At 36.7% G+C, this 23,145-nt stretch overlaps 1 protein-coding gene across 1 annotated transcript; it reads right to left on the bottom strand.

Annotated features, from left to right (window-relative positions):
* Nucleotides 1-2,804: 2,804 nt before the first annotated feature.
* LOC123749713 (sodium channel and clathrin linker 1) lies at nt 2,805-22,820 on the bottom strand. The gene is made up of 14 exons (XM_045731836.2): nt 22,695-22,820; nt 21,996-22,039; nt 20,732-20,798; nt 20,370-20,546; nt 18,193-18,312; nt 14,868-14,996; nt 14,091-14,282; nt 13,677-13,815; nt 12,433-12,575; nt 10,735-10,958; nt 9,312-9,509; nt 5,986-6,117; nt 3,726-3,896; nt 2,805-3,010 (listed from the first exon to the last, which is right to left on the bottom strand). Exons 2-14 carry the CDS (start codon nt 22,001-22,003, stop codon nt 2,917-2,919), a joined length of 1,794 nt encoding a protein of 597 aa, XP_045587792.1. The 5' UTR covers nt 22,004-22,039; nt 22,695-22,820; the 3' UTR covers nt 2,805-2,916.
* Between the last annotated feature and the right edge of the window lie 325 nt (nt 22,821-23,145).

A 23,145-nucleotide genomic window follows, 5' to 3' on the forward strand; every position in this document is an offset into this window, starting at 1 on the left:
CAAATTTGTAATAAATTACTGTATATATCAAAGGCTAATAATGTTTACAGTCTGAATTTACAACAATTATATACAGGTACTGTATAATTTATTTTCGACTGGTAATGTGTGCTATCCATAGGCCATATAAAATTCAGGAAATTTACAGCAGAATGACAAAAGTTTTCAAGTTCAAGAACAATAAAATGGAAGAAAAATGAGAAAATAAGCTACGAGAAAGTTGATGGTAGAATGCTGACGGTGCTACAACGAGCGAATGGGGCCAAAAAGTACAAGTGTCGGTGGAGAAAGAGCTTCCCGATGTATTGCGTCCACAGAGGCAATACTGACTAGTCTTCTAATTTGAAAGTCAAGTTTCTACCAAATTGTATGTTTGATGTTTTCTAAAAGGTCAAAATATTTTAGAGCTTTCTAGATTATCTACAACACAATGGTAAAGATGTATCTGAAACAAAAATATTTATGAATTTTGTATGAAAATGATTTTTAATTTCTAGTACAGTACAGGCCAAATATGAACAGATTTTCCATAAGGAAATGTGCATGTATTTTATTTTAATTTACTTAATATTTTCTAGAAATTTAAATTGTGTGGCTAAAGGCTACTAATTGTTTTGATCCTAAGAATTTTGGATAAGGATGTACATCAAGGCCTAGTGGTATTGTGTAACATAAATACATATGTAGGACAATAACTATTAGGCAGAGCAAAGAATCCTTGTTCATATATTTAGCATGCAGGATTTTGCTAACAAAAATTTATATATATAGACTTGTTCAAAAGTTAATGAAAATAATGACTTATAAAATAGTTTTTTCTTTATCCTGGTTTGCAAAGTTTGAAAAGGAAAAATGATGCACATGTAATTTTTGTCAAATCATGGCTGTCTTCATATCCAATCTTTGTCATTCTATTTACAAGCCGGTCTAAGGCAATGAATGGCATATCACTATTCCCTCTCCGAGCACATTTGTTTTGCCTTGAAGGCATTCAGCTTGTAAGTGACAGTAAAGTGTGACTTATATTGGTCCCCCAAAATGATCAGTACCTTAAAGTAGTGAGGAGCTACCAATGCTACCTGTATGTAGCATTATGTATGCTACCCTTGCATACCAATGAATGAATGAAATGCATTAATGTATGTACTGGCCCATAAGCGCCTGGTATTTATATCCAGTGAAATTCATTCATACAAGCCTGGGTGGATATAAATAGGAGCTGCCTTGTATGGGTCAATAGGTCTTCTATAGCTCCTATATGTTGAAATGATTGGTTAACCTGCTATACTTAATTACAACTGTATATAGTTGTGAAAACCATATGAACATAATTGGTATACATAATGTGTAATTATAATGGAATTTTATACCATGACAATTACTGCATTGGCATAATAACATTTACAACGATAGCTGCATTTACATAGTAAGTAATCTTTAAGTGATAGCAGGATTTATTTCATTGACCCAGGTAAATTCCAATATATCATACAGAGCATATATATCATTACATATTAGCATCATTGGTAAAAAAAACTGACAATAATAGTTTAAATCAACATATGCTGATAACTGCATAACCCTGTGAATCAACACAACTGCACTCCGAGGGTTAAAGCTGATCTTTTCCTTGGCCATCGTCCTTCCACCATAACAGGTGATGGGTGAGGGCTTTAGATAGTTTGCAAATCAATCACACCCACTTAACTCACGGTCACTTAATATTAAGATGTCCTGCTCCCTTTTGTCCAAACTGCATTATCCCACTTAGTCATGCGAGACAAAAAATTTCCCAAACACCCGTGAAAATGCCCAATAAAAACTCTAAAGATGTCCAATTGTCTGCGGGTATACACAAGTGAAGGCACGTGTTGGTAGAGTGTATGCTGTGCAGGTGCATATTTGCACAGGTGTGCTTGTTAGTTTTTACATTGTCTATCAAGTGACATCTGCGTCTTAGCCTGTTTCAGAGCTATTGGTACTTGGTGCTTTTACGTCTCTTGACGTTCTAGTTCTCTATTGTAATTACTCTTGAAACGGAACGGAAGTGGTATCAACAACTACAGTACTTCATTTAAATTTGTTACCCCATGTACTACATTGGTAAGTACTGTACATATAGTAGAATTTAGACTAATACCAAGCATGGGATTGTATATGCTGTAAATATCAACATCAATTTCATTTTCTTGGATCACCGCAGATTTGAACTCGGATGTCAGAAAGGTACCAAGTTTGAATCTGATGATGCAAACAAGTAAAATGTTATTACTTATACTATTGTGGACTGCATCGTAGAGTACTTAGTACTCTAAGTACATAGTACTACTTACTTAGTACTATAAGTACGTAGCGTACTTAAAATTAAATACAGTATTTAACTGAAAAAAATCCTTAGGAATAATTGGGGGGGGGGGGGAGTCTTTGACAAGCCACCGATATCATATTCCCACTGATGCTACGTCAGATGGTGGCCCTTGGTTGAATTCGGGTAAAACCTGACTTGTCTATTCTTCACAGTGTATTTATACATTCTGACCACATCTTCCCTGGCCTGCTAGGGATATTCAGTTAACCTGTGTTCATCGCTTTTACCCACAGCCTATGTTACAACACAAATTGTGTCTGATATACATAATGGTAAAGTTAAAACAGCTTTCTGCTTTTTGCATTTAGAGGATCACCATAATCAAGTTGTAGATACAGTACATATTATAGTTTTGTATACCTTGTATACAATGCCATCAAACAAATTAGTGGTTTCCAGTCACAGTTGACACAAGGACATTGCAAACACAGCAGAGTATTGGAAAACAAATTATTATTGCACATTTTGAGCAATGATTACCGTATGGGGAAAATAGCTGAATACAAAACGGTTGACAGCCATACCTGATGCTGACAAGTAAATGACCATCAACTGAATACTTCATTGTTGGACTTGTTTTTCTGTCCAAGTGTCGCAAACTTATGCTCTGCTGAACGAAGGCGATCTTCTACCTCGATTATCCTGGACAAAACAAATGACAACCTTAAGAAAATGACTGAAAAACAATCTAATGCTAATTAGATCTAATCACTAAATAAAAAACGAAACAATAATTCACAGGTGAATTATTTAAAGTGAGTATGGACAGTAAATCGAGCAAATAATTTGACAAGCATTAAATATGAAGTTGTTTAGCCTTACCAGATTCGTACAAACCAAGGCAAACACATTCGACTTAAGGTCGATGGACATTAATTAGTCCGAGGAACCATCACTTCCACAGTGCTTGTAATTTGACTAAAGTGCTGAATTTGTACAATGGTTGATAGCATCCAAACTGTTGCTCATTAAGTGTGAGGACAGGTGGTTAAATCAAGAATGCAAGACATCTATGACGACAGGAGCCAGTCGGCCGGGCGGACAGCACACTAGACTTGTGATCCTGTGGTCCTGGGTTCGATCCCAGGCGCCGGCGAGAAACAACGGGCAGAGTTTCTTTCATCCTATGCCCCTGTTACCTAGCAGTACAATAGGTACCTGGGTGTTAGTCAGCTGTCACGGGCTGCTTCCTGGGGGTGGAGGCCTGGTCGAGGACTGGGCCGCGGGGACACTAAAAAGCCCCAAAATCATCTCAAGATAACTTAAGATAACAAGATATGACAGTGTGTTAAATGTAGTGCGCTAGACACCTTTGAGGACAGATTGTTAAATCGAGAGTGCTAGACGTGTACTGTACCTGTCTTTGTACTGTGAGGCAACATTCTGGACAACAGCTAGGTTGGTGTTTGCTTCATGGAGGGAATGAACCATTTGTCGATTTTTTTCTCGACATTCTTCTATGCACCGAGTGAGTTCCGATATTCTCTCTTCATATTCCAATTTCTGGGCAGAAGCATGAGACTGTAACCTGTAATTAGTTGTATTGTATGCCATTACAGTGCTATTTCATACACATGAAGTATACATCATGACAGTTTAACCCTTGAAATGCACATCACTCATGACATTTGTGTTCCGATGATGCTAAAATGCACCATCTGAATGGTGCTTATAAACATTCAAAATATTCATTGCTGTTTTGCATAATCTATTATAAATACACTTTTGTTTTTGCATCTATTCCCTAGAGAGTTAGTTCATTAGTGAACCTATTAACACTTTGGTGGTCCTGTGCCTCCGAGTATTTCCGACCGTAAAATTTCTAGTCTCTTAGAGCGCCGAGTAACGAGTGGCTCAACAAGCCACTCGGCAAAGCGTAAAATGTTTACATTTATTTTAAGTATTCTCAGTTATTTGTTGGGTTACAACAAATTTGGTATTAAAATGTTTGCAAATTAATTGTCTAGAGAACTGATGCAAAAACGAGAGTGTATTTATAACAGATTCTGGTCCGCTTCGCGTGTTCCGAATGTAAATTTGGCATTCTCAGCGATGCTTAAAATGTTTACAATAATTTTACATTTTCTCAGTTTTTTGTTGGGTTTTACTCATGTACATTCAAGATATGATAAGGAATCATCCAGTGCCATCTTGAGTAAGCCATTGGAATTATTTACCTATACTGTACAAATAAACAGTGGTGTGTACATATTTTATGTTGCTTCCAATTTTTTTAATTGAACTAATAATTTTTTTATAAATATTCATTCTTCAGCTTCATCAAAGATCTTAATTGCTAATTGTTTACCGAGCACTTTTTCACAACCACTGCATGGGAGGAATGTGTATCATATTACACACATTAAGGCAAGCCTTAATTTACGTCACTCGGGAAGCAGCAAGAGAAGGTAATAGAGAAGGTAATAACCAAAGAGCCAGAGCTCAACCCCCCCAACAAGCACAACTAGGCGAGCACCAGTTCTAAAGACAGAATTCTAAAAATTGCTTTCTGGCTCCTATGTAAAGCAAGAAATTTTGTTTTGTATTCCCAAAATCAATTACTGGAGCACAACTATTGATGGTATTGCATCTAAATCATTAAATTAAAGATCCTTTTCATCAATTCTACAAGGAACTTCACTTAATCCAATTTTTATTTTAAATACTGAACTATATTGTACATCTATTAATCCTTCATGTATTTAACAAGGTTAATTTGATATGTTTATTAAAAAATCCAGCTTATATATTATATTGACAAATATGCCATAGACCACGTAATACAAGATGCTTTTCCCACAATTAGGGATAAATTTATAAATTCTTTCCCAAAGGTTTTCAGCATCTGACAAATTTATTTATGATCGTGTACATTACCACATTTCCTGCCATTTGATATACCCCAGCATCTGTAGCACAGTGGACTACATCATCGGCTCATAATAGAAGGACCTGGGTTCAAGTCCCCGAGCAGGGCAGACACAGATGTGCACATTTTTTTTTCACCTGATGCTCCTGTTCATCAAGCAGCACATTAGTATCTGGATGTACTCACCTAGTTGTGCTTGCAGAGGTCGAGCTTTGGCTCTTTGGTCCTGCCTCTCAACCGTCAATCAACTGGCGTACAGATTCCTGAACCTACTGGACTATCATATCTATATTTGAAACTGTGCATGAAGTCTGCCTCCACCACATCACTGCCTAATGCATTCCATCTATTAATTACTCTGACACTGAAAAAATTCTTTCTAATGTTCCTGTGGCTCATTTGGGTACTCGGTCTCCACCTGTGTCCCCTTATTCGCATACCACCCGTGTTAAACACTATCTTTATCTACCCTGTCAATTCCTCTGAGAATTTTAGAAGTAATCTTAGGCAGTTGTGTAGTTGCATCCAGAGAGAGGTCAATAGGTGACCTCAGGGTAAGGATAACCCTAAGTACAAGCTTCCTGTTTCAGACACCAGGCAATTATTTACTATCACATATTTATAGGGGCTTTAAAGAGACAAACTAAGGATCATCATGATAAGATTCATCAACTTTTAACCTCTTCAAGGAGACAGACAGATGACATATATAATTCAGATTCAAAATAATAGAATAATTTTTACTTACTTGGAAAAGTTCATCTGAATAGCTGAATTATTCTCATACAGCTGCGCAACAATTTCTCTGTGAGCAGCGTCGGCAGCCTCCAGACGAGCCTCACTCCTCGATAAACACTCTTCAACTTCCTCCGTTTTCACTCTTTATACATACAACAAAAACCAATTTAAATGCTCTTTTAATACCATTGTAAATAGTATGGTCAGGATAGTATAGTCAAGATAGTATGGTTAGCAAAGTGTGGTCTGAAGAGTATGATTAGAATAGTGTGGGTTAGGATAATGTGGTGAGAATAGTATGACGAGAATAGTATGACTAAGAGTGCTAAGAACATACAGTAGTATGGATAGTGAAACCAGCGACGCAACCACTACACGAGTATCAAGGCTGCCTCCAGTTGGCAGCTCTGCCAATTAGAGGGTTGGAGGACACCACCTTGATCTCTCTCTCTCCTAAGCTGTATGGGTGGACTGGTTTTAAAGGGCAGAAGTAATTAACTGCTGAGGTGCCAAGGGGCATTTCATTACCCCTTAATGCTCCTTTTCTTGTGGTAAGTCCCTTTGGTAGCTTCCCCAGCTTCCTTCTCATGGTGCTAATGAAAAGTTCCTGGAGAAGAGACAACAGTAACTTGAAGCGAGTTTTTCCGAAGAAACTAGCAGTCAGGAGCAGAAACCTCAGGGTCTAGCTGGCTGTGATCATCACCATACTATTAATTATCCCAGGTCATGCAGCATTACTGAAGGCAAGAAAGGTCTGGAAGGTATTTTGGGCTGGCACCAAATTAGACCTCGAGAAGCCCTCATGCCCTGATGCTTACTATGGATATGACGAAAGAAGGCCAGCAAGGCCCAGTATTTTCTCAAATCATGGGGTCAGTGGTCAACACATGGCTAGCCGAGCTTAAACCACTTGCATCATAATCTATGACAGACAGGCTTGTGTGTAAGCATAGTGAGAGGATTAAGATTATAAAGGAAACGAAGCAACACCCCTGGTAGAGCACAAGTAACAAGTGTATGTGATAAATCTCTCGCACACAAATCATGTCTGTCACTAAAGCAAACCAGCACAGGTCCACAAGGAAATACTTAACAAGGATTGTAAAGAGCAGTCTACAGACTTAAACAATCTCTGACCATTTTATAAGGTTTCTAAAACCAGCCACTTGGGAGCTGCTTGACCTAATAACAATAAGAATATTCCTTACAGCTCAATACATATAAACATTTCAAGTTAATATGGAAAGGTAAAGTTCAAATATTACAGGCATACCACAACTTTTAATAATAATATATTAGTAATAATAATAATAATAATAACAATAATAACAATAATATTAGTAATACAGTACTGTAATAATAATACTGTACATGTGACAATGTCATCACCATCTGTTGAGCACACCCGACCGTCATCTGGTGGATGGCTGTGATCATATTGACACCTGTGTAGTTTCTTTCTTACTAATCAACATTTACTCCTTAGAAGTGATGTGGGTAGTACCTTGGTCGACAGGAATCGGTTCACCTAGGGCAGTCCTGAATTCAAGACGTGTTCCAGTGGAAACATGTGGCCGAGTCAGTGTAGACTGTGATTTGCCTGTGATACTTAGTGAAGTATTGGTGATTGGATTGATGTATCCCAGTCATGGCCAAGTTGAGTTACGAGATGGAATTAATGTCTGTCTGTTAAGGCTTGTTATAATGAAGCCTATGTGGAAGCCTGCCAGCATGTTTCAGGAGATCCTGCCAGCATGTTGCAGGAGAGTAAACTTGGCGTTTTGACACTGTGACGATACTGTAGAGGACTGGCTCATGATTTACTAAGAAAGGTGAACTCGCCGGAATGAGGACCATAAGAGAAACTCAGGAAGGGAATATTGAGTGGTGTACAATAGAAGATAGAAATGAACCCACCGGGAAAGAAGATTGCAGAAGTTCTTTTCTAGTGTCCTGTGTGAAAGTGACACCTGCTGTGTTATGTGTGTGTGTATGTATGTATGTGTGTGTATATATATATATATATTATATAATATATATATATATAATATATATATATATAATATATATATATATAATATATAATATATATATATATAATATATAATATATAATATATAATATATAATATATAATATATAATATATAATATATAATATATAATATATATATATAATATATATATATAATATATATATATAATATATATATATAATATATATATATAATATATATATATATATAATATATATATATAATATATATATATATATATATATATATATATATATATATATATATATATATATATATATATATATATATATATATATATATATATATATATATATATATATATATATATATATATATATATATATATATATATATATATATATATATATATATATATATATATATATATATATATATATATATATATATATATATATATATATATATATATATATATATATATATATATATATATATATATATATATATATATATATATATATATATATATATATATATATATATATATATATATATATATATATATATATATATATATATATATATATATATATATATATATATATATATATATATATATATATATATATATATATATATATATATGTCGTACCTAGTAGCCAGAACGCACTTCTCAGCCTAAAATGCAAGGCCCGATTTGCCTAATAAGCCAAGTTTTCCTGAAATAATATATTTTCTCTAATTTTTTTCTCATGAAATGATAAAGCTACCCATTTCATTATGTATGAGGCCAATTTTTTTTATTGCAGTTAAAATTAACGTAGATATATGACCGAACCTAACCAACCCTACCTAACCTAACCTAACCTATCTTTATAGGTTAGGTTCGGTTAGGTAGCCGAAAAAGTTAGGTTAGGTTAGGTTAGGTAGGTTAGGTAGTCGAAAAAACATTAATTCATGAAAACTAGGCTTATTAGGCAAATCGGGCCTTGCATAGTAGGCTGAGAAGTGCGTTCTGGCTATTAGGTACGACATATATATATATATATATATATATATATATATATATAGAAAGTACACTTGGTGATGGTTCTGTTTAGTGTTGTTTACACGCTTTTCCTTTAGATTGATTATTACTGCCAGTTTTTGATAACTTACCTATGACTCGGGGTTGGATCAAGTAAGACGACACTGAAGCCCCATGTAGAGTTTGATATGAAAAGAACCTGGTTACTGCCTAAGTGAGGCCATAACAGTACAGGTAATAGTAATTTTGGCAAAATCACAAGGCATCCCCTGCCTGGGATATATATAGAAAACAGTTAACAAAACACTAACCTTAGCTGCATTTTCAAATATTTCTCAGTATTTTGAGTTTCCTCCTTAAATTTATCCAGCAGGGTTGAGATATAGTTATGATTTCTTTTCACCTCTTCATACTCAATTCTAAGTGCAGCACATTCCTCCCACGAGGCTGTTAGTCTTTCTTCCAACTCATGGATTCTAGTTAATAGTTCTTCTCTCTGCTGTTCATTTCTGTGAAAGGAATACATTTTACCCGAGTGTTTCCCAAATCACTAAAGCTATTACACTGTTGACATGCAATGTGTATAGCTGAAAAGGGAATGCCAGCAAGATACTTGTAACAATATGTTGGGATTTATACCTGGGGGCCAGGTACTGAAACTGGCTAGTTTATTCAGAGCTGTGTGTATGTGTATTATTTTCACAAGTATGGGTGTGTATTCTAGATGTTGTATGTGTGGCAAACAATAAGAAGCCTCTGATTACAAATCTTTTCCATGTTAAATATTTTGTGCACAAGCTGCCCTTTTAAAATGGTACCAACTGAATGAAACAAAATATAAGTTATACTCTATATATATATATATATGTAATATCTCAGAAGCTAAACTAATGACAAAACTTCAGCAAAGTTTCAAGGATAGGTAGGATATTCCTACCTAATATTCCAAGTCAAGGAATATTTCTCACGTGGTAAGTAAATGGAAATCATTTATTCTAGAAACAAGCACTATTGATGCACTGTCAAGTGTCAAAGTTATTAACCAATAGCATTAACAATGACCTAACTTTGAAGGTTCTTGGGACACTGACCTAATTTCATGCTACTTGTTGGAAAAAGTTGGCAATTTGTGTGGACGAGGTTAATTGCCAATTAATGAGGATCAATTTTATAAAAATGCCTATTTATACTAGAAAACTTGGGAAAATATTTATAGTCTGTTAATCCAGTGATTGCTTAACATTGGTAGAATAAAGGAGACAATAGGGTCAATCTACAGGCTGAAAAATAATGATGTTGGTTATTCACTTCAGTAAATGGCTGATCTCTGATGCCACATACTCCACCCCAGAGCAGCAAGACATTTGTACAAGATCCTTGATACCAGTTGGCAGGTATAGTCATCAGAGAGTCAAGAGAACCAGAAAATCTACAGCTTTAGTAGTGAAACTCCGTGGTGTAGTGGCAAGACACCCGCCTGGCGTTCCGCAAACGCTTTGTCATGGGTTCGTATCCTGGCCGGGGAGGATTTACTGGGCGCAAATCCTTAACTGTAGCCTCTGTTTAACTCAACAGTAAAATGGGTACTTGGTTGTAAAAAAGATTCTTCGCGGCAGGGATCGTATTCCAGGGACTTGCCTGAAACGCTATGCGTACAAGAATGTAACAACTTGTATATATCTTAAAAAAAAAAATTAGTGTATGTACTCTCATCTACGTATTACATGCACTTACTCCTGAACATTTTGTAGACCCACTGTGGATATTTTGCTCTTTTCTGCAGAGAGCAATACAAGTTTAACCTCCAAAGAGTTGATACGTTCCTGGAAGCGGAGTGTGTCTTGCTGCTGCTGCTCCTTTCTACGATTCAAATCATCTTGGGCCTGCTCAGCCTCTTTTGTAACCTTTTTCAGTTCTCGAAAGCACCGGTCACACTCCAGTTGCTTCTCGTTTAATGCCTGTAAATAGAGAAATTGAACAATTTTACATATACAGTACAGTACTTTGTAGCACCTGCTCTTTGTCAATATTTGTGCTTGTATTGCCTCTTGAATTTCAATGTAGTAACATTGAAAGTAGTCAATAGTAGTTGGTAGTACTACTGCCCTGAATTATTTTATATTATTGTAATTGCTTAGTGCTGTAATATGACTGACACACAGAAATCACAATAGCGTGATGCATCAAATGAACAAATCCACAAGGGCCGTGATGAGGATTTGAACCTGCGTCCGAGAGCATCCCAGACGCTTCCCTAATCGACTGAGCAACCAACATGGTGTAAAAGAAAAAAGAAAAAAGAAAAAAAAAAAAAAAAAAAGGAGTTGAAACCAAAGTTCTACTGAACTTACTGGATCCTGCAGCCTCTCTGAGACATCATCCCATGTTCAATATGACCGAGTTTGAAGTATTAACACACAGAAATAAATGTTAACACTAGACTGTAAGCATTTACACATGCTGGAAGACATAAATCTTTGAGTGCGTATGACAAACACTTTTTAAAAGTATTAGGTTTTATATGGCAATGGTCAGTCAAAAAAGTAAATAAACAACCAGGAGGTCCTAAAATCAATTTCGTCAGTAGGATACATGTTTGGGCATGTTTCCTTTCACTTGATGGCTCTGTTCACGTAGCATTCACTCAGGAATTAGGAAACTTTTGGGATTGCATCCTGAAAGGGAAAGGGAACTATCAGGGAAAGTGCCACGCCATTACGACTATACAGCACTTGGAAGGTGTCAGGATAAGGATTTGGGATGGGACGGAGGGAAGGAATGGTGGAAAAAGTCAGTAGTTGGCCTTGATAAACCTAACAGACTTCCTGTCTACAATACCGGCACAAGAGAAAATCATCTTGCCTTGGTGCATGCGGTCTGTGTGATGCTGCCGACCTGCCTTTCTCCAACTCCTTGCTACTTCCTTGAGTAAGTCCCTCTTAGGTTTATTTGAATGCACTCATTGATTCACACAATGAGGACTGGCCGAGAGGGCTTGCTCTGAAACGTCTCAAGTGGTTTGCAGTTACCTGGAGTTGCCAGTTAGAGGTCTCAATGACCAATTGGAGATACTGTAAGTGGTTTGAAATGTATTTTGATGTTATAGCAAGCAGTTTCCTTTGTTGGTGGACCGAGATGCTCTCCACTGTACTTCTGAACTACAGGACAAGGCCATTTGAATATTACTTCTCTCAGTGGAGTTCACATTCACATTTTCAGCGACATGGTGGGTCTACAATTCTCTCTCAGAGGAGTAACGAAGGTGCCATTATGAAAGGAAAACGACTTGCTGCTCTAGTTACTTCAGATTACAGTACTGTACATTATAACATACCACTTGATGAATAATAATAATGCATACTTCACAGGACAAGTGTTGAGATGCCCTACACTAGAGGAAATTGCACTTATAGAATAGTTTTAAAAACTCACCATTTCAAGATCCATGACTTCCTGAGACATTTTTTGTATACTAATGTTATAGTCATCCTTTATTTTGGACACCTCTGCTTGAGCCTTTCTTCCAGCTTCTTCCGTGAGTGATGACACTGTCTTCTCCAAGCGACTCACTTCATCTGTGAATGCAGATCATCCACGTTAAAAAGATTCATTTAGAAATAACGTACAAAGTATCATTCACTTCTCTCTTGTAGACTTGCAGTTTGAGAAAGTATTGAGGACTGCTGAACAATTACTGTACTTTAAATCTTTACCATATCTTTTCATGTCCTAATTTTGCTTATAAGTGAATCGGTTGTTACTTGCATTGAAACAAGAATGTTAATGGAATGAGGACAAAGAAAATAAAGAAAAGAACAGATGACTGAAGAACAGAAAAGAAGAGAGACATGAACAAGTAAGGGAAATGCAGAAAAACCAAAGATTGTGTACGTTCTCAGCAAGGACAATGTGAAGTTAGAGGAAAATAGAAGTACACAACACTGAATATACTGCAGTCCTCCATAAATGGACCTGTTTCTAACAGATGTTTCTACAAAAAAAAAAAAAAAAAAAAAGAGGCAAAGTCTTTGCTCAGGTAAAGAAACATTGTACAATGTAATAGTGTAAGGACTACCAAATACCCTAACCCACACATGTGGATTGAAATGTATGTACTTTACCCGAATAAATATTTGTATTTGTATAATTAAATGTGACAATGTTTCGGTCCGTCCTGGACCCTTATCAAGTGATGACCTTGCAAAAGTTGGAGTGTCTCGATATAAGGCAAGAGAGTTGGGTTACTGGTTTTCAGAAACATTACTGTAACCTGTTCTCTGCAAAGAAGACCAACTTCTCATTTTATTGCATGTTAAAATCATAAATACACACTAGTGACCTAATTTGAATGCCTGCACATCAAATATGAACCTGGGGGCCAGATTCACAAAAGCACTTACGAACCTGTACATCTTTTCTCAATCTTTGGCGGCTTTGTTTACAATTATTAAACAGTTAATGAGCTCCGAAACACCAGGAGGCTGTTTATAAGAATGACAACAGTTGATTGGCAAATTTTCATGCTTGTAAACTGTTTAATAAATGTAACCAAAGCCATCAAAGAGTGAGGAAAGATGTACACGTTCGTAAGTGCTTGCGTAAGTGCTTTCGTGAATCTGGACCCTGGATTCTTGAATGCTATAAAAAGATTATTTTTCCATGGCTGAATAACTTACTCATAGCATGTTTTTCTCGTAGAAGAGCAGCATCCTTTTCCAAAAGAGCATCTTCAGCAATGCGTACACTCTCCGCTACTCGTGTTTGGGCTTCTTTTAGTTTGCATTTCACATTCATAAGAATGTTTGTCAAATTATCCTGAAAAAATGTTTCACTAAGCTTAACTTCATATGTATATACTGTACTGTATAACGTTTATTAGAATCGAGCTCTACCCTAGTAATTTGCATGCAGATATATACAGTATATATACATATACACAGTATATAAAACTGAACTTTATCAGGTTGTGTAAAATGTTTACAACTTCAGAAATTATGAACTCTTAATTAGTTCTCTGCATTAGGCAACAGAAATCTGTATAATTATCATACTCCAACTTATCTAATACAGTATAACAAACACTTCATTACTTTGCTTTTCTGAAGAGCTTCAGTTTGGGCCAAGATAGTCTGGAGGTCTTCACTTTGCTCCATGAACTTGGAATTGAGATCTGTAAAAGATGCTTTTACCTCCTGTAAAGCTGTGTCTTTATCATCCATTTCAGATCTGAAAATAAGATTCTTCTGCCTTTCCTGCTCAAAGTTGCCCTCAAGAAAGGAAACCTGGAAAGAGAAACTTACATTAAAGTGTACTGAAACAGGACAGCCAACTCTCGTTTGCAGGGGAAAAAGATTATTCTCCCACAGCTCATCTGAAGCCATAATTTACTAGTTTTCCCCAGAACACAATCCAAGAATTGCTCTACAATCAGGTCTCCAATTACTGCTGGATGCACAGTATCACACAGCAAAGACATGGTGCCCGGTCATCCTACATGTCTACGACTCAAACATGGCGGGCATTGTAAATATTATTCAAACTAAGGCATTTATATTTCAGAATTATTTTACAAAGCTTACACAGTGTATTATAAATTAGAATTTATAATATAATTACTGTTGACCAGACCACACACTGGAAGGTGAAGGGACGACGACGTTTTGGTCCGTCCTGGACCATTCTCAAGTCGGAACATTCTCCTGGAATGCCTGGAACATTCTCAAGTCACAATCGACTTGAGAATGGTCCAGGACGGACTGAAACGTCGTTATTCCTTCACCTTCTAGTGTGTGGTCTGGTCGACATACTTTAGCCACGTTATTGTGACTCATCACCTGAATATCATTACTGTAATGTACACGACTTGCCTTTTTCTTCAATTCAACGTTAGATTTGAGTATTTGCAATTTTTCATCATCTAATTTTCCCAGTTCAGCACGTAGTCTTTCTGTCTCCTCTTCTAGTACTTGTACAACTCTTAAATACTCCTCGTGTGACTGTAAACAGATAGAGAATATTAATAAAGTGACAAATTATAATCATTTTCTATATTAAGGTTAACAACTAGATATTTTTAAATCATAATTGATCAAAGGTCTCTATAGTACTCAATAACATGCCCATCTCACAATACATACAATTATTATTAAAATTACACATGCCATTTAATTCTGCTCATCCGTTACAAAGTATGGACATTGTATTGTACAGTATATACAATGTGCGAATCATATCTTAATATATTCTTACATACATTACCCAATTTTTCACTTTCATGGGGTTAGTAGACTAAGCCGTGGAGTAAAATAAAGCACCAAGAGTAATTTTTTTTTTTTTTTTATTATTATTTTCTACCACAGACGTGGCCACACATTTACAATGCTAACCAGCATATATACACTTTCTTCTGTCCTCCATGGACAGGGTTAGAGAAGTGTTAAACATATAGTTCAAGGGTTTATTGAACACTCAACCACAGAAGGTGATTCGGTGCTTTTAAAATGCTAAGCTAACCTACATACGTAAATACAAAGATACACAGATTTACGTACGCCCTACATAAAGTATTAGATGTGTCTTTTACATAGTGTCATTAATGTACATTCACAAAGGTGAAATGTAATTCTGATCAGCTTCCATATTTGCTTTATACCCATACATATACATACATACACACACATACACATACATATATACACACATACATGCATTCACATACATTTGTCTCATTTACCCTGACAGGGTGAGGTAGCTGATAAAGAAACTAGTGTGCAATTAAGCACTTAATCACTGAAGGTGATGAAGGTGCTTTTACAAGCTCAGGTTATATAGTTACATCACATACATACATTGTATGATTGATACATTACATGGTCAATTTTGGATACAAGTCCAATATATCATCAAGTGTTCCAGTACTCATATAGTAACTACAGAGTTCAGCATACCTTAGCCCAGGAGGGCAAAAGTCAGTCAGTATGGGACATTCTACAATATAATGTTCAAGAGAGTGCATGTTTTCTCTTTCACAAAGTTGACACATTGTGTACTCGACATTTGGGTTTTGAGAAAGCTGCCAGATACGTCTATATCCCAGGCGTATTCTGGCCACTATAACATCACATTGCCGGGTTCTTGTTCTATTAGTCCCATATGTGAATGTCTCCTCACGATATCTATCATAATACTGTATTTAATGCTACAACTTTCAGGTCTTTGAGAATTTGTTAGGTCGGTGAGATTTTCATTAGATATTTGTTTAAGTATTCTCTTTGTCACTGCTAATGAAACACCCATATCAATTTCTACCACTGGTTTTCTGCAAGCTGACTTAGCAAGCATATCAACAGTGTCATGCCTTGAGATGCCAACATGTGATGGTATCCATAGGAATTTAATCTCAAATCTGTTTTCTTTGGCAGCTAAAACATTCATTCGAATATCACTGACTATTTTCTGGGTGTCACTACTATGTGCGTTCAATGCCAGGAGTGCACTCTGCGAGTCACAGTATATAAGTCCACCACCAAGAGTAATGAAATGCAGCTTCCCTCAGCTTATGTCACTAGCGCACATAGGACGCCGAGAAAATGTCAGCATCTAGTAAAAAATTTTGTACACCGAGGACAATCGCCTTTTTCACGCGTCTGGTCCCCCTCCATGTGGAGGGAAGCTAGCGGACATCAGCGATTAACCCACTACAGGTACTTCCACAAGATGAAATACCCTTGAACCAAGGGAAGCTTCAAAACACTCAACTGTCCAAGAAATGTTTGGAAACTTCAAACCTCTAAACAACTCTTGTAATTATGTGGTAACCAAGCCAACATCAGATCGGGAAAAGGAAGCCACCTCACACAAGCCACAGTCCAAGACACGGGCAAACTTGGAAACAAGAGTGGGAATTGGCCACTATGAAGTTTCAGCCCAGAAAGGACATTTTATTGCACTCTGTAGTTTATTTCAGGACTTGCATCTCTCTCTGTAGCTTATCTCAGCTTCCTTCCCATGGTGCTTCCAAGAAAAATGTACCATTCTACTAACATTCTATATAACAAGAGCACTTGCCCATGACAGAAGTAGCACTGATGAGAGGTGCAATAAATTGCAGACACGACAGGAACTAAGTGCCAGAGAGCCCCACCAATGATAATGTAGATCTAAGAGAGCCTCAACCACAAAGACCTTGAGAGAGCTTATGTTTTCGATCTTGGGTCAGTGGACAGAGACGGAGGCAGATAAAGCAGCAACATTTTCCAGATTGTGTGCATTAAAAGCAAATAAATGGTGGCTGATGAAGCCTGATGTCCCTACAAATCACGTTGCAGAGGACACGTGACGCCTTTCATGTATGGCATCACAGAGTGAGGATATGAAAGTGTAACATCAACAGAACCCCTTGTTACCCCCGCAAAGATTGCAGTTCTCTACTACTGGACAGAGTGCAATACATAAGCCCTATAATGATGCCTAAATCACAAGAGGTGATTGAACATGAAAAGTTCATCAGTGGCCTCTTTTTTTTTTTTTTTTTTTTTTCTTCATGAAGGGGTAGAATAAAAGAAGTCATTCTCTTATTCTTCCTTCATGAAGACTCAGTCTTCATTAAGAAGGAAGAATGTGCTGATATCCTAACAAATTGATTCCCAAGATAGAAAACCAGAAGACTTACCAGTTAAAGGTAACTCATGATCCTGATGATCAAACAATAAGGCAAACACCTAACCGAGTTTAATCCTTCAGGAAGGGAAATACCCAATAGAAGAGCAAAGGCTATAAATTTTGATCTAATGTCCACAGCAGCTCAAGTGAGGGGTAGGTTGGCAAGTGATGAAATAAAGCTCTTGTAAGATTTATGAAACTAATGACAAATCAAAACCAAAACGTAAAAATAAAGTTGACTTGTACGAGGCAATAGTAATAGGCACAAAGTTGTGCTCTCCAAAGCAACTATTTTGGTTGTAACTGAATGCGAGGAAAAATTAAAACCTTCAAAAATTTCTCTACATTCTAATTTTTCCATGATGTGAGTGTTGCAATGCAAGTCATTAGTAATGAGAGTGAAGAAATTCAATAGGTGAAGAAATTCAACAGGCCATCATAACTGAAGTTTTATGGGACTTACATTAACAAAAACACACACACAAATGTATACTGTACTATACACCAAATTACAAAGCACTTCAGACTAACCTTGCCAAGTGGTGGAGCATGAACACCATCGGTTCCTGTCTGCAAAATTGCCACTTCTTGATGTAGACGCTGAACCTCTAAAGCTTGTCTCCTACTTTCTGCTTGGCTTAACTCCTTCTCCTAATGATTAGTAGTAAAATAGAAGACATTACACTAGAGCTTGGATATAACTTGTGTGCACACACTTAAGAATGCACGGGAAGAACAACAAAGAAATTTTTATAGAAAAATTAGGCTATTAAAAAAATTGCCATACTAAGCAGATCATTTTACTACTTCCTGAGGCATGTCCTATGTTCATTGGTCAGGCTCATGCACAGTGAGGCAGAATGACATGTTTTGATGATGTTTGTGGGAAATTTGAGTTTTTCTCAAGTAAGAACAGTACTGTATTTGACCATCCATTCCTCGGGATGCGACCCACAATAGTCAACCAACCAGGTACTGTACCCGTTTCCTACGAGGTGAACAGAGACAAGAGACGTAAGGAGACTTGCCCAGCTGATTTGCTCTGACCAGGATATTGCACCTTTGCCACAGGGAACATTTCAAAGATCTATGAGTGATTATGAAAGGTACTTTAACATTTTTCAGTTCAACCAAGAATGACCAATGTAGGATCTGTTCATAAGCTCAAGCCCCCTCCCCCCTTCCCTCAACATCACAGGGTAACTGCCAAGGAATGACCCTGGTTAGCTACCGACTGTCTTGATTAATATCTTTGCTGTCACCAGGTGGCATTACCTTCCCCATCTGTGCATTCTTCCTGACTCAAAGAGCTTGCCTCTTAAGCACAGAGGAAGCAGGGAAGGATGGTAAGGAAACTGATGTTCAATGCTATATGGTAGAGCATAGTTATATAGGTTCACTTTCAGAGTCTATGTAAATAGAGTCTGATATCTGCCCGATTTGCCAATCTTTAAACAAAATAAGATTTATACACCTGTGACCTTCCTGTGTTCTGTTGGAATCAAGTGGTGTTTGGATGCAGTTCTCAACTATATATTTACTTTGGTTCGAGTTCCTCAGTTTCTACAAATTTTAAAGTGATGACACTTCCTAGTGGTATTAATGACTGGCAATTAGTTGACAGCTGCACTCTCCTCTCAGGTAAGGGTGACCAATGACAATCTGTCCCTATTGAGGCCACTTGAGATGGCAGCGCTCAGGTAAATTCAGATCTGAGAGGCAATCCTCCTTGGTCCTCATCCTCATACCTTGTTTGTGTGACAGCACCCAAACCCTTGGTTAGTGGCCAAGAATGAGACTAGCATATTCTGGCAAAGACTATTAAGGATTGGAAGTGGAAGATGGCCTCAGGAGTTCACCAATTGTTACTTCTGGTGGCAGTCTTATGAAAGACTTAGGAGTAATGTATTAAAGGATTACAGTAACACAAAACAACTTTTTCTGAATGCAAGGACTGTAATCTGTATTAAAGCTATTGTGACAGCTGATCAAGTTATGTCAACCACAGGTGTGCACTAAATTTCATGATATTCATGACATTAAGTATTAGGAGCAGTGTAGGGCTACAGGCCTAACACTGCAAACCAGGCTTGACAGGGCAGACTTAATTTAAACTTTTAAAATACCAAACAAGTTGGAGGATGTTGATCCTGACAATTTCTTCAAAAGGTCAGATGTAACCAACAAGGAGCAGCAGTTTCAAGTTCAACAAACTTTAATGTAGGACTGAGAACAGGAGATACTTTTTCACCCACAGGGTTATAAACCCATGGAACCGCCTACATGCCAGAGCCGCAAACATCAAAACTGTTAGGTTTTAAAATCCATCTGGAGAGGATCAAGACAAATGGGAGGATAGGGAGGGGGGGTAGGGCAGTGTAAGCCTTCAACATGCTGCCGGCTTCCTGTTCTTATCAAGGCCACTAGTGTTAGTGGCCCTCAGGTAAATCAGGTATGTAACCCACACATATGAAAAGAAAGTAATGACTTTTTGGTATGTTCTTGACCCTTATTAAATCATGACTTCAATTGTGGGATGGATTACTAAATTTTTAGCTATGTTATTATGACATTATCCACAACCAATTTATTTAAGGTGCAGCATATGCATGCAGTACAGTATATATTTTGGAAAGTCAACATAATGCAGCTCAGAAATGTATATTTATACAGTACTTCAAAATAAAGGATAATTAAATATATCAAACCTTTAATGCAGTTTCTAGCTCTTGTTTCAGTAACTGAACCTCTTCTGAAAACTCCTGTACGGCTGCAGTCTGAGTCTGCTGAACCAATGATTCGATCCTGCTTTTATGATGCTTACTGGCTGAGGCTAATTTGTGCTGTTCAGACAACAGCTCTCCCTGAAGGTTGTCAATTGTTACCTGTGGTGGTATATATGACATTCTAGTTTATTATTATATTAAATAAAGAAACCAAATACAGTATATTAACTTCATTAAGAGCAAGAGGACAAAGTGTTCCAAGTGACAGCATGCATAAAACTCAATCGTTAGTGTCTAAACTTAAAATCATGCAGTTGTTTTCAAAGAAATATTATGAATAACACCTGCTGCCTTTGCAAGAGAGCTGCTTGCTTCTGTATGGTTTCTTCATACTCCTGAAACAGGCGGTCCCTGAAAGAGGTTTTAGAGTTAAATTTTACTTGTAAAATCAGCAAACAATTAAGCAAGTCAACCCCTGCTATGCATGATGAAAATCGATGGCATAAAAGAATTTGAATGAAATGTACTAAAGGTTATATTGCAAGTTCCAAACTCACGACAGGGATGTGTTCATAATTTTCCATTGTAAGTCGACTGGTCAGAACTCTAAACACAATTTTGCCGAGGCAATATGCTATAAATGGGAGACAAGAACTAAAATTTGGTATACAATGGTTTACACATTTTGAAATATAAATAATATTTAAACAAAAACCAGTTTTATTTACTTTGAATGCTTGATTTGCCATGTTAACTGGATTTGATAATTGAGGAAACAGTAGTTAAATTAATAGAGGATAAGGAGGTACAGTAGGAGGTAACAATCCCAGCATTTCCATTTAAAAAATAATAATACAGTACTGTACTACACTTTTGGTTACATGGTTGTATTTTGCAGAAAAAATCTGAATTCTGGAGGGTCCAAGGTCCAATCAGGAATGACAAATAATTTCCAGTACAGTACTGTAGATCTTTTTTTTTCATAATTTTTTGCATTTTAAAATTGTATTTATTAAAAAAAAATTATTGTAGAAATATATAACCGTTTTTACTGTACAGTACTATTTACACACACATTTTGTACAAAAGAGATATTTCATGCTCTCATTGCCTCTGCGAGCACATGAAATTATAGTCTGGGTAATCGCTAAGCCTGAGCAAGTTCAGAGGTCAGATAGTTTTGTGGATGTCTCTGATACCAGAAACAATGCACTGGGAAACTGCCAAAGACCAGCATAGAAATGTACATAAAATGTAACAAAATCTATGAGAACTCATGTCTAGCAAATCACACACATCTGTATTAAATTTTGTTGATAAATAATATATTTTAAATTTTGTGATAGGAGAATCAATCCAGGACACCCCATGCAAAAGACTTAAGAAAATAATGTATTGTAGCATTGTAAATGACTTGCTGATTTAGTATGCCATAAAAATAATGCCCCCCCCCCCCCCCCATCAACTATGCATTGAATAAAAGGTATAAACTTCTTGTTAGGTTGGGATATGATATAAACTCGTGTATTTTATCACAAATACATCAAACAACAAACAAAAAGATTTTTGAAAATGTAGAACAGTGTGAAACACATGCATGAACCTCACCTCTCCATCTTCTTAATGGCCTCCCTTGCTCAACTTCTACAGCCCTGAAACATTAAAAGTACTGTATGGTAATGTAATCCAGAATCTAAACAACAGTGTTAATTTATACATGTAATTTCCAATTGCAGCATTTTACACTCGTGATTTATACCCAAACTATGAACTAGACTTACCATTAGTGAGGACAAGAAACCTGTATTTAGCCATATTGTGGTCCTCCTAGGTCAAGGGACGAGTATGATAAATGCAATGAAACATGCCTGAAGTTTATTAAAAAGGCAGCTGCAGTGGCAAGGACAGCTAAAGCAAAGACCCCGTAATACTTGGAAATTCTAAGCACAGGGAAATAGACTGGTCAATAAAGGATCATCACAGGAGATGAAACATGGAGAGCAAAATTTGTTGACACTTCAGACAAACACTTTCTCTGGCAACATATCAAGAAGCAGAAAGAGGTGGTGACCTACCAGTTACTCTTTTTTTTCAGTGTTTACGCAAAATTAAAAAGATAGAGAACTTAAAATGTGAGGTGCCACTAGTAGCCAGTGACCACTGTGTTTTTGTGTTCAATAGTATCAGTTTTTTTTTTTTTTAAAGACGAATGCCTTAAAGCTTTTCAGGCTATCCCAAGTTTAGCAGGAGTCAGACCTATGTTCAGCTTTAGGGTTAAACCATGAAGTTCTTCTTAGCAATACGTACTGTTTGCATGGATGTCGTAGTCGAGTCAAGGGTGACAAGAGTACTATCCATGTACAACCTGTCAACACAGCGTCCAGACTGAAAACAAACCAGCTTGCAGGGTTAGTGTTGACGTCGCTTACACTCCAAGCAACCCCGTCCATTCTCTTTCTCGTCATGAACTAAATTGTTTTTATTTAAATGTTAAAAAAGAACAATCTTTTGTTAAATGGGGGGGGGGTCAGAGACAGAAAAGGATTTGGGAGTGGATATATAATTATAACACTATCTCTACAGGAACACATAAACAGATGGAGAAGCAAATTGGGATAATTGGGAAACACTATACGACCCGTTACACAACTTGATAATTAATGGTCCAAGATGGGCCGAAACCTCTTCGTTTCCTCATTTCAGTTATATTTATGTATTTATTTATATATATACAAGAGTTCTTACATTCTTGTACAGC

Source organism: Procambarus clarkii, chromosome 4 (assembly GCF_040958095.1).
Source record: "Procambarus clarkii isolate CNS0578487 chromosome 4, FALCON_Pclarkii_2.0, whole genome shotgun sequence".
In the NCBI taxonomy this organism is placed as follows: Eukaryota; Metazoa; Arthropoda; class Malacostraca; order Decapoda; family Cambaridae; genus Procambarus; species Procambarus clarkii.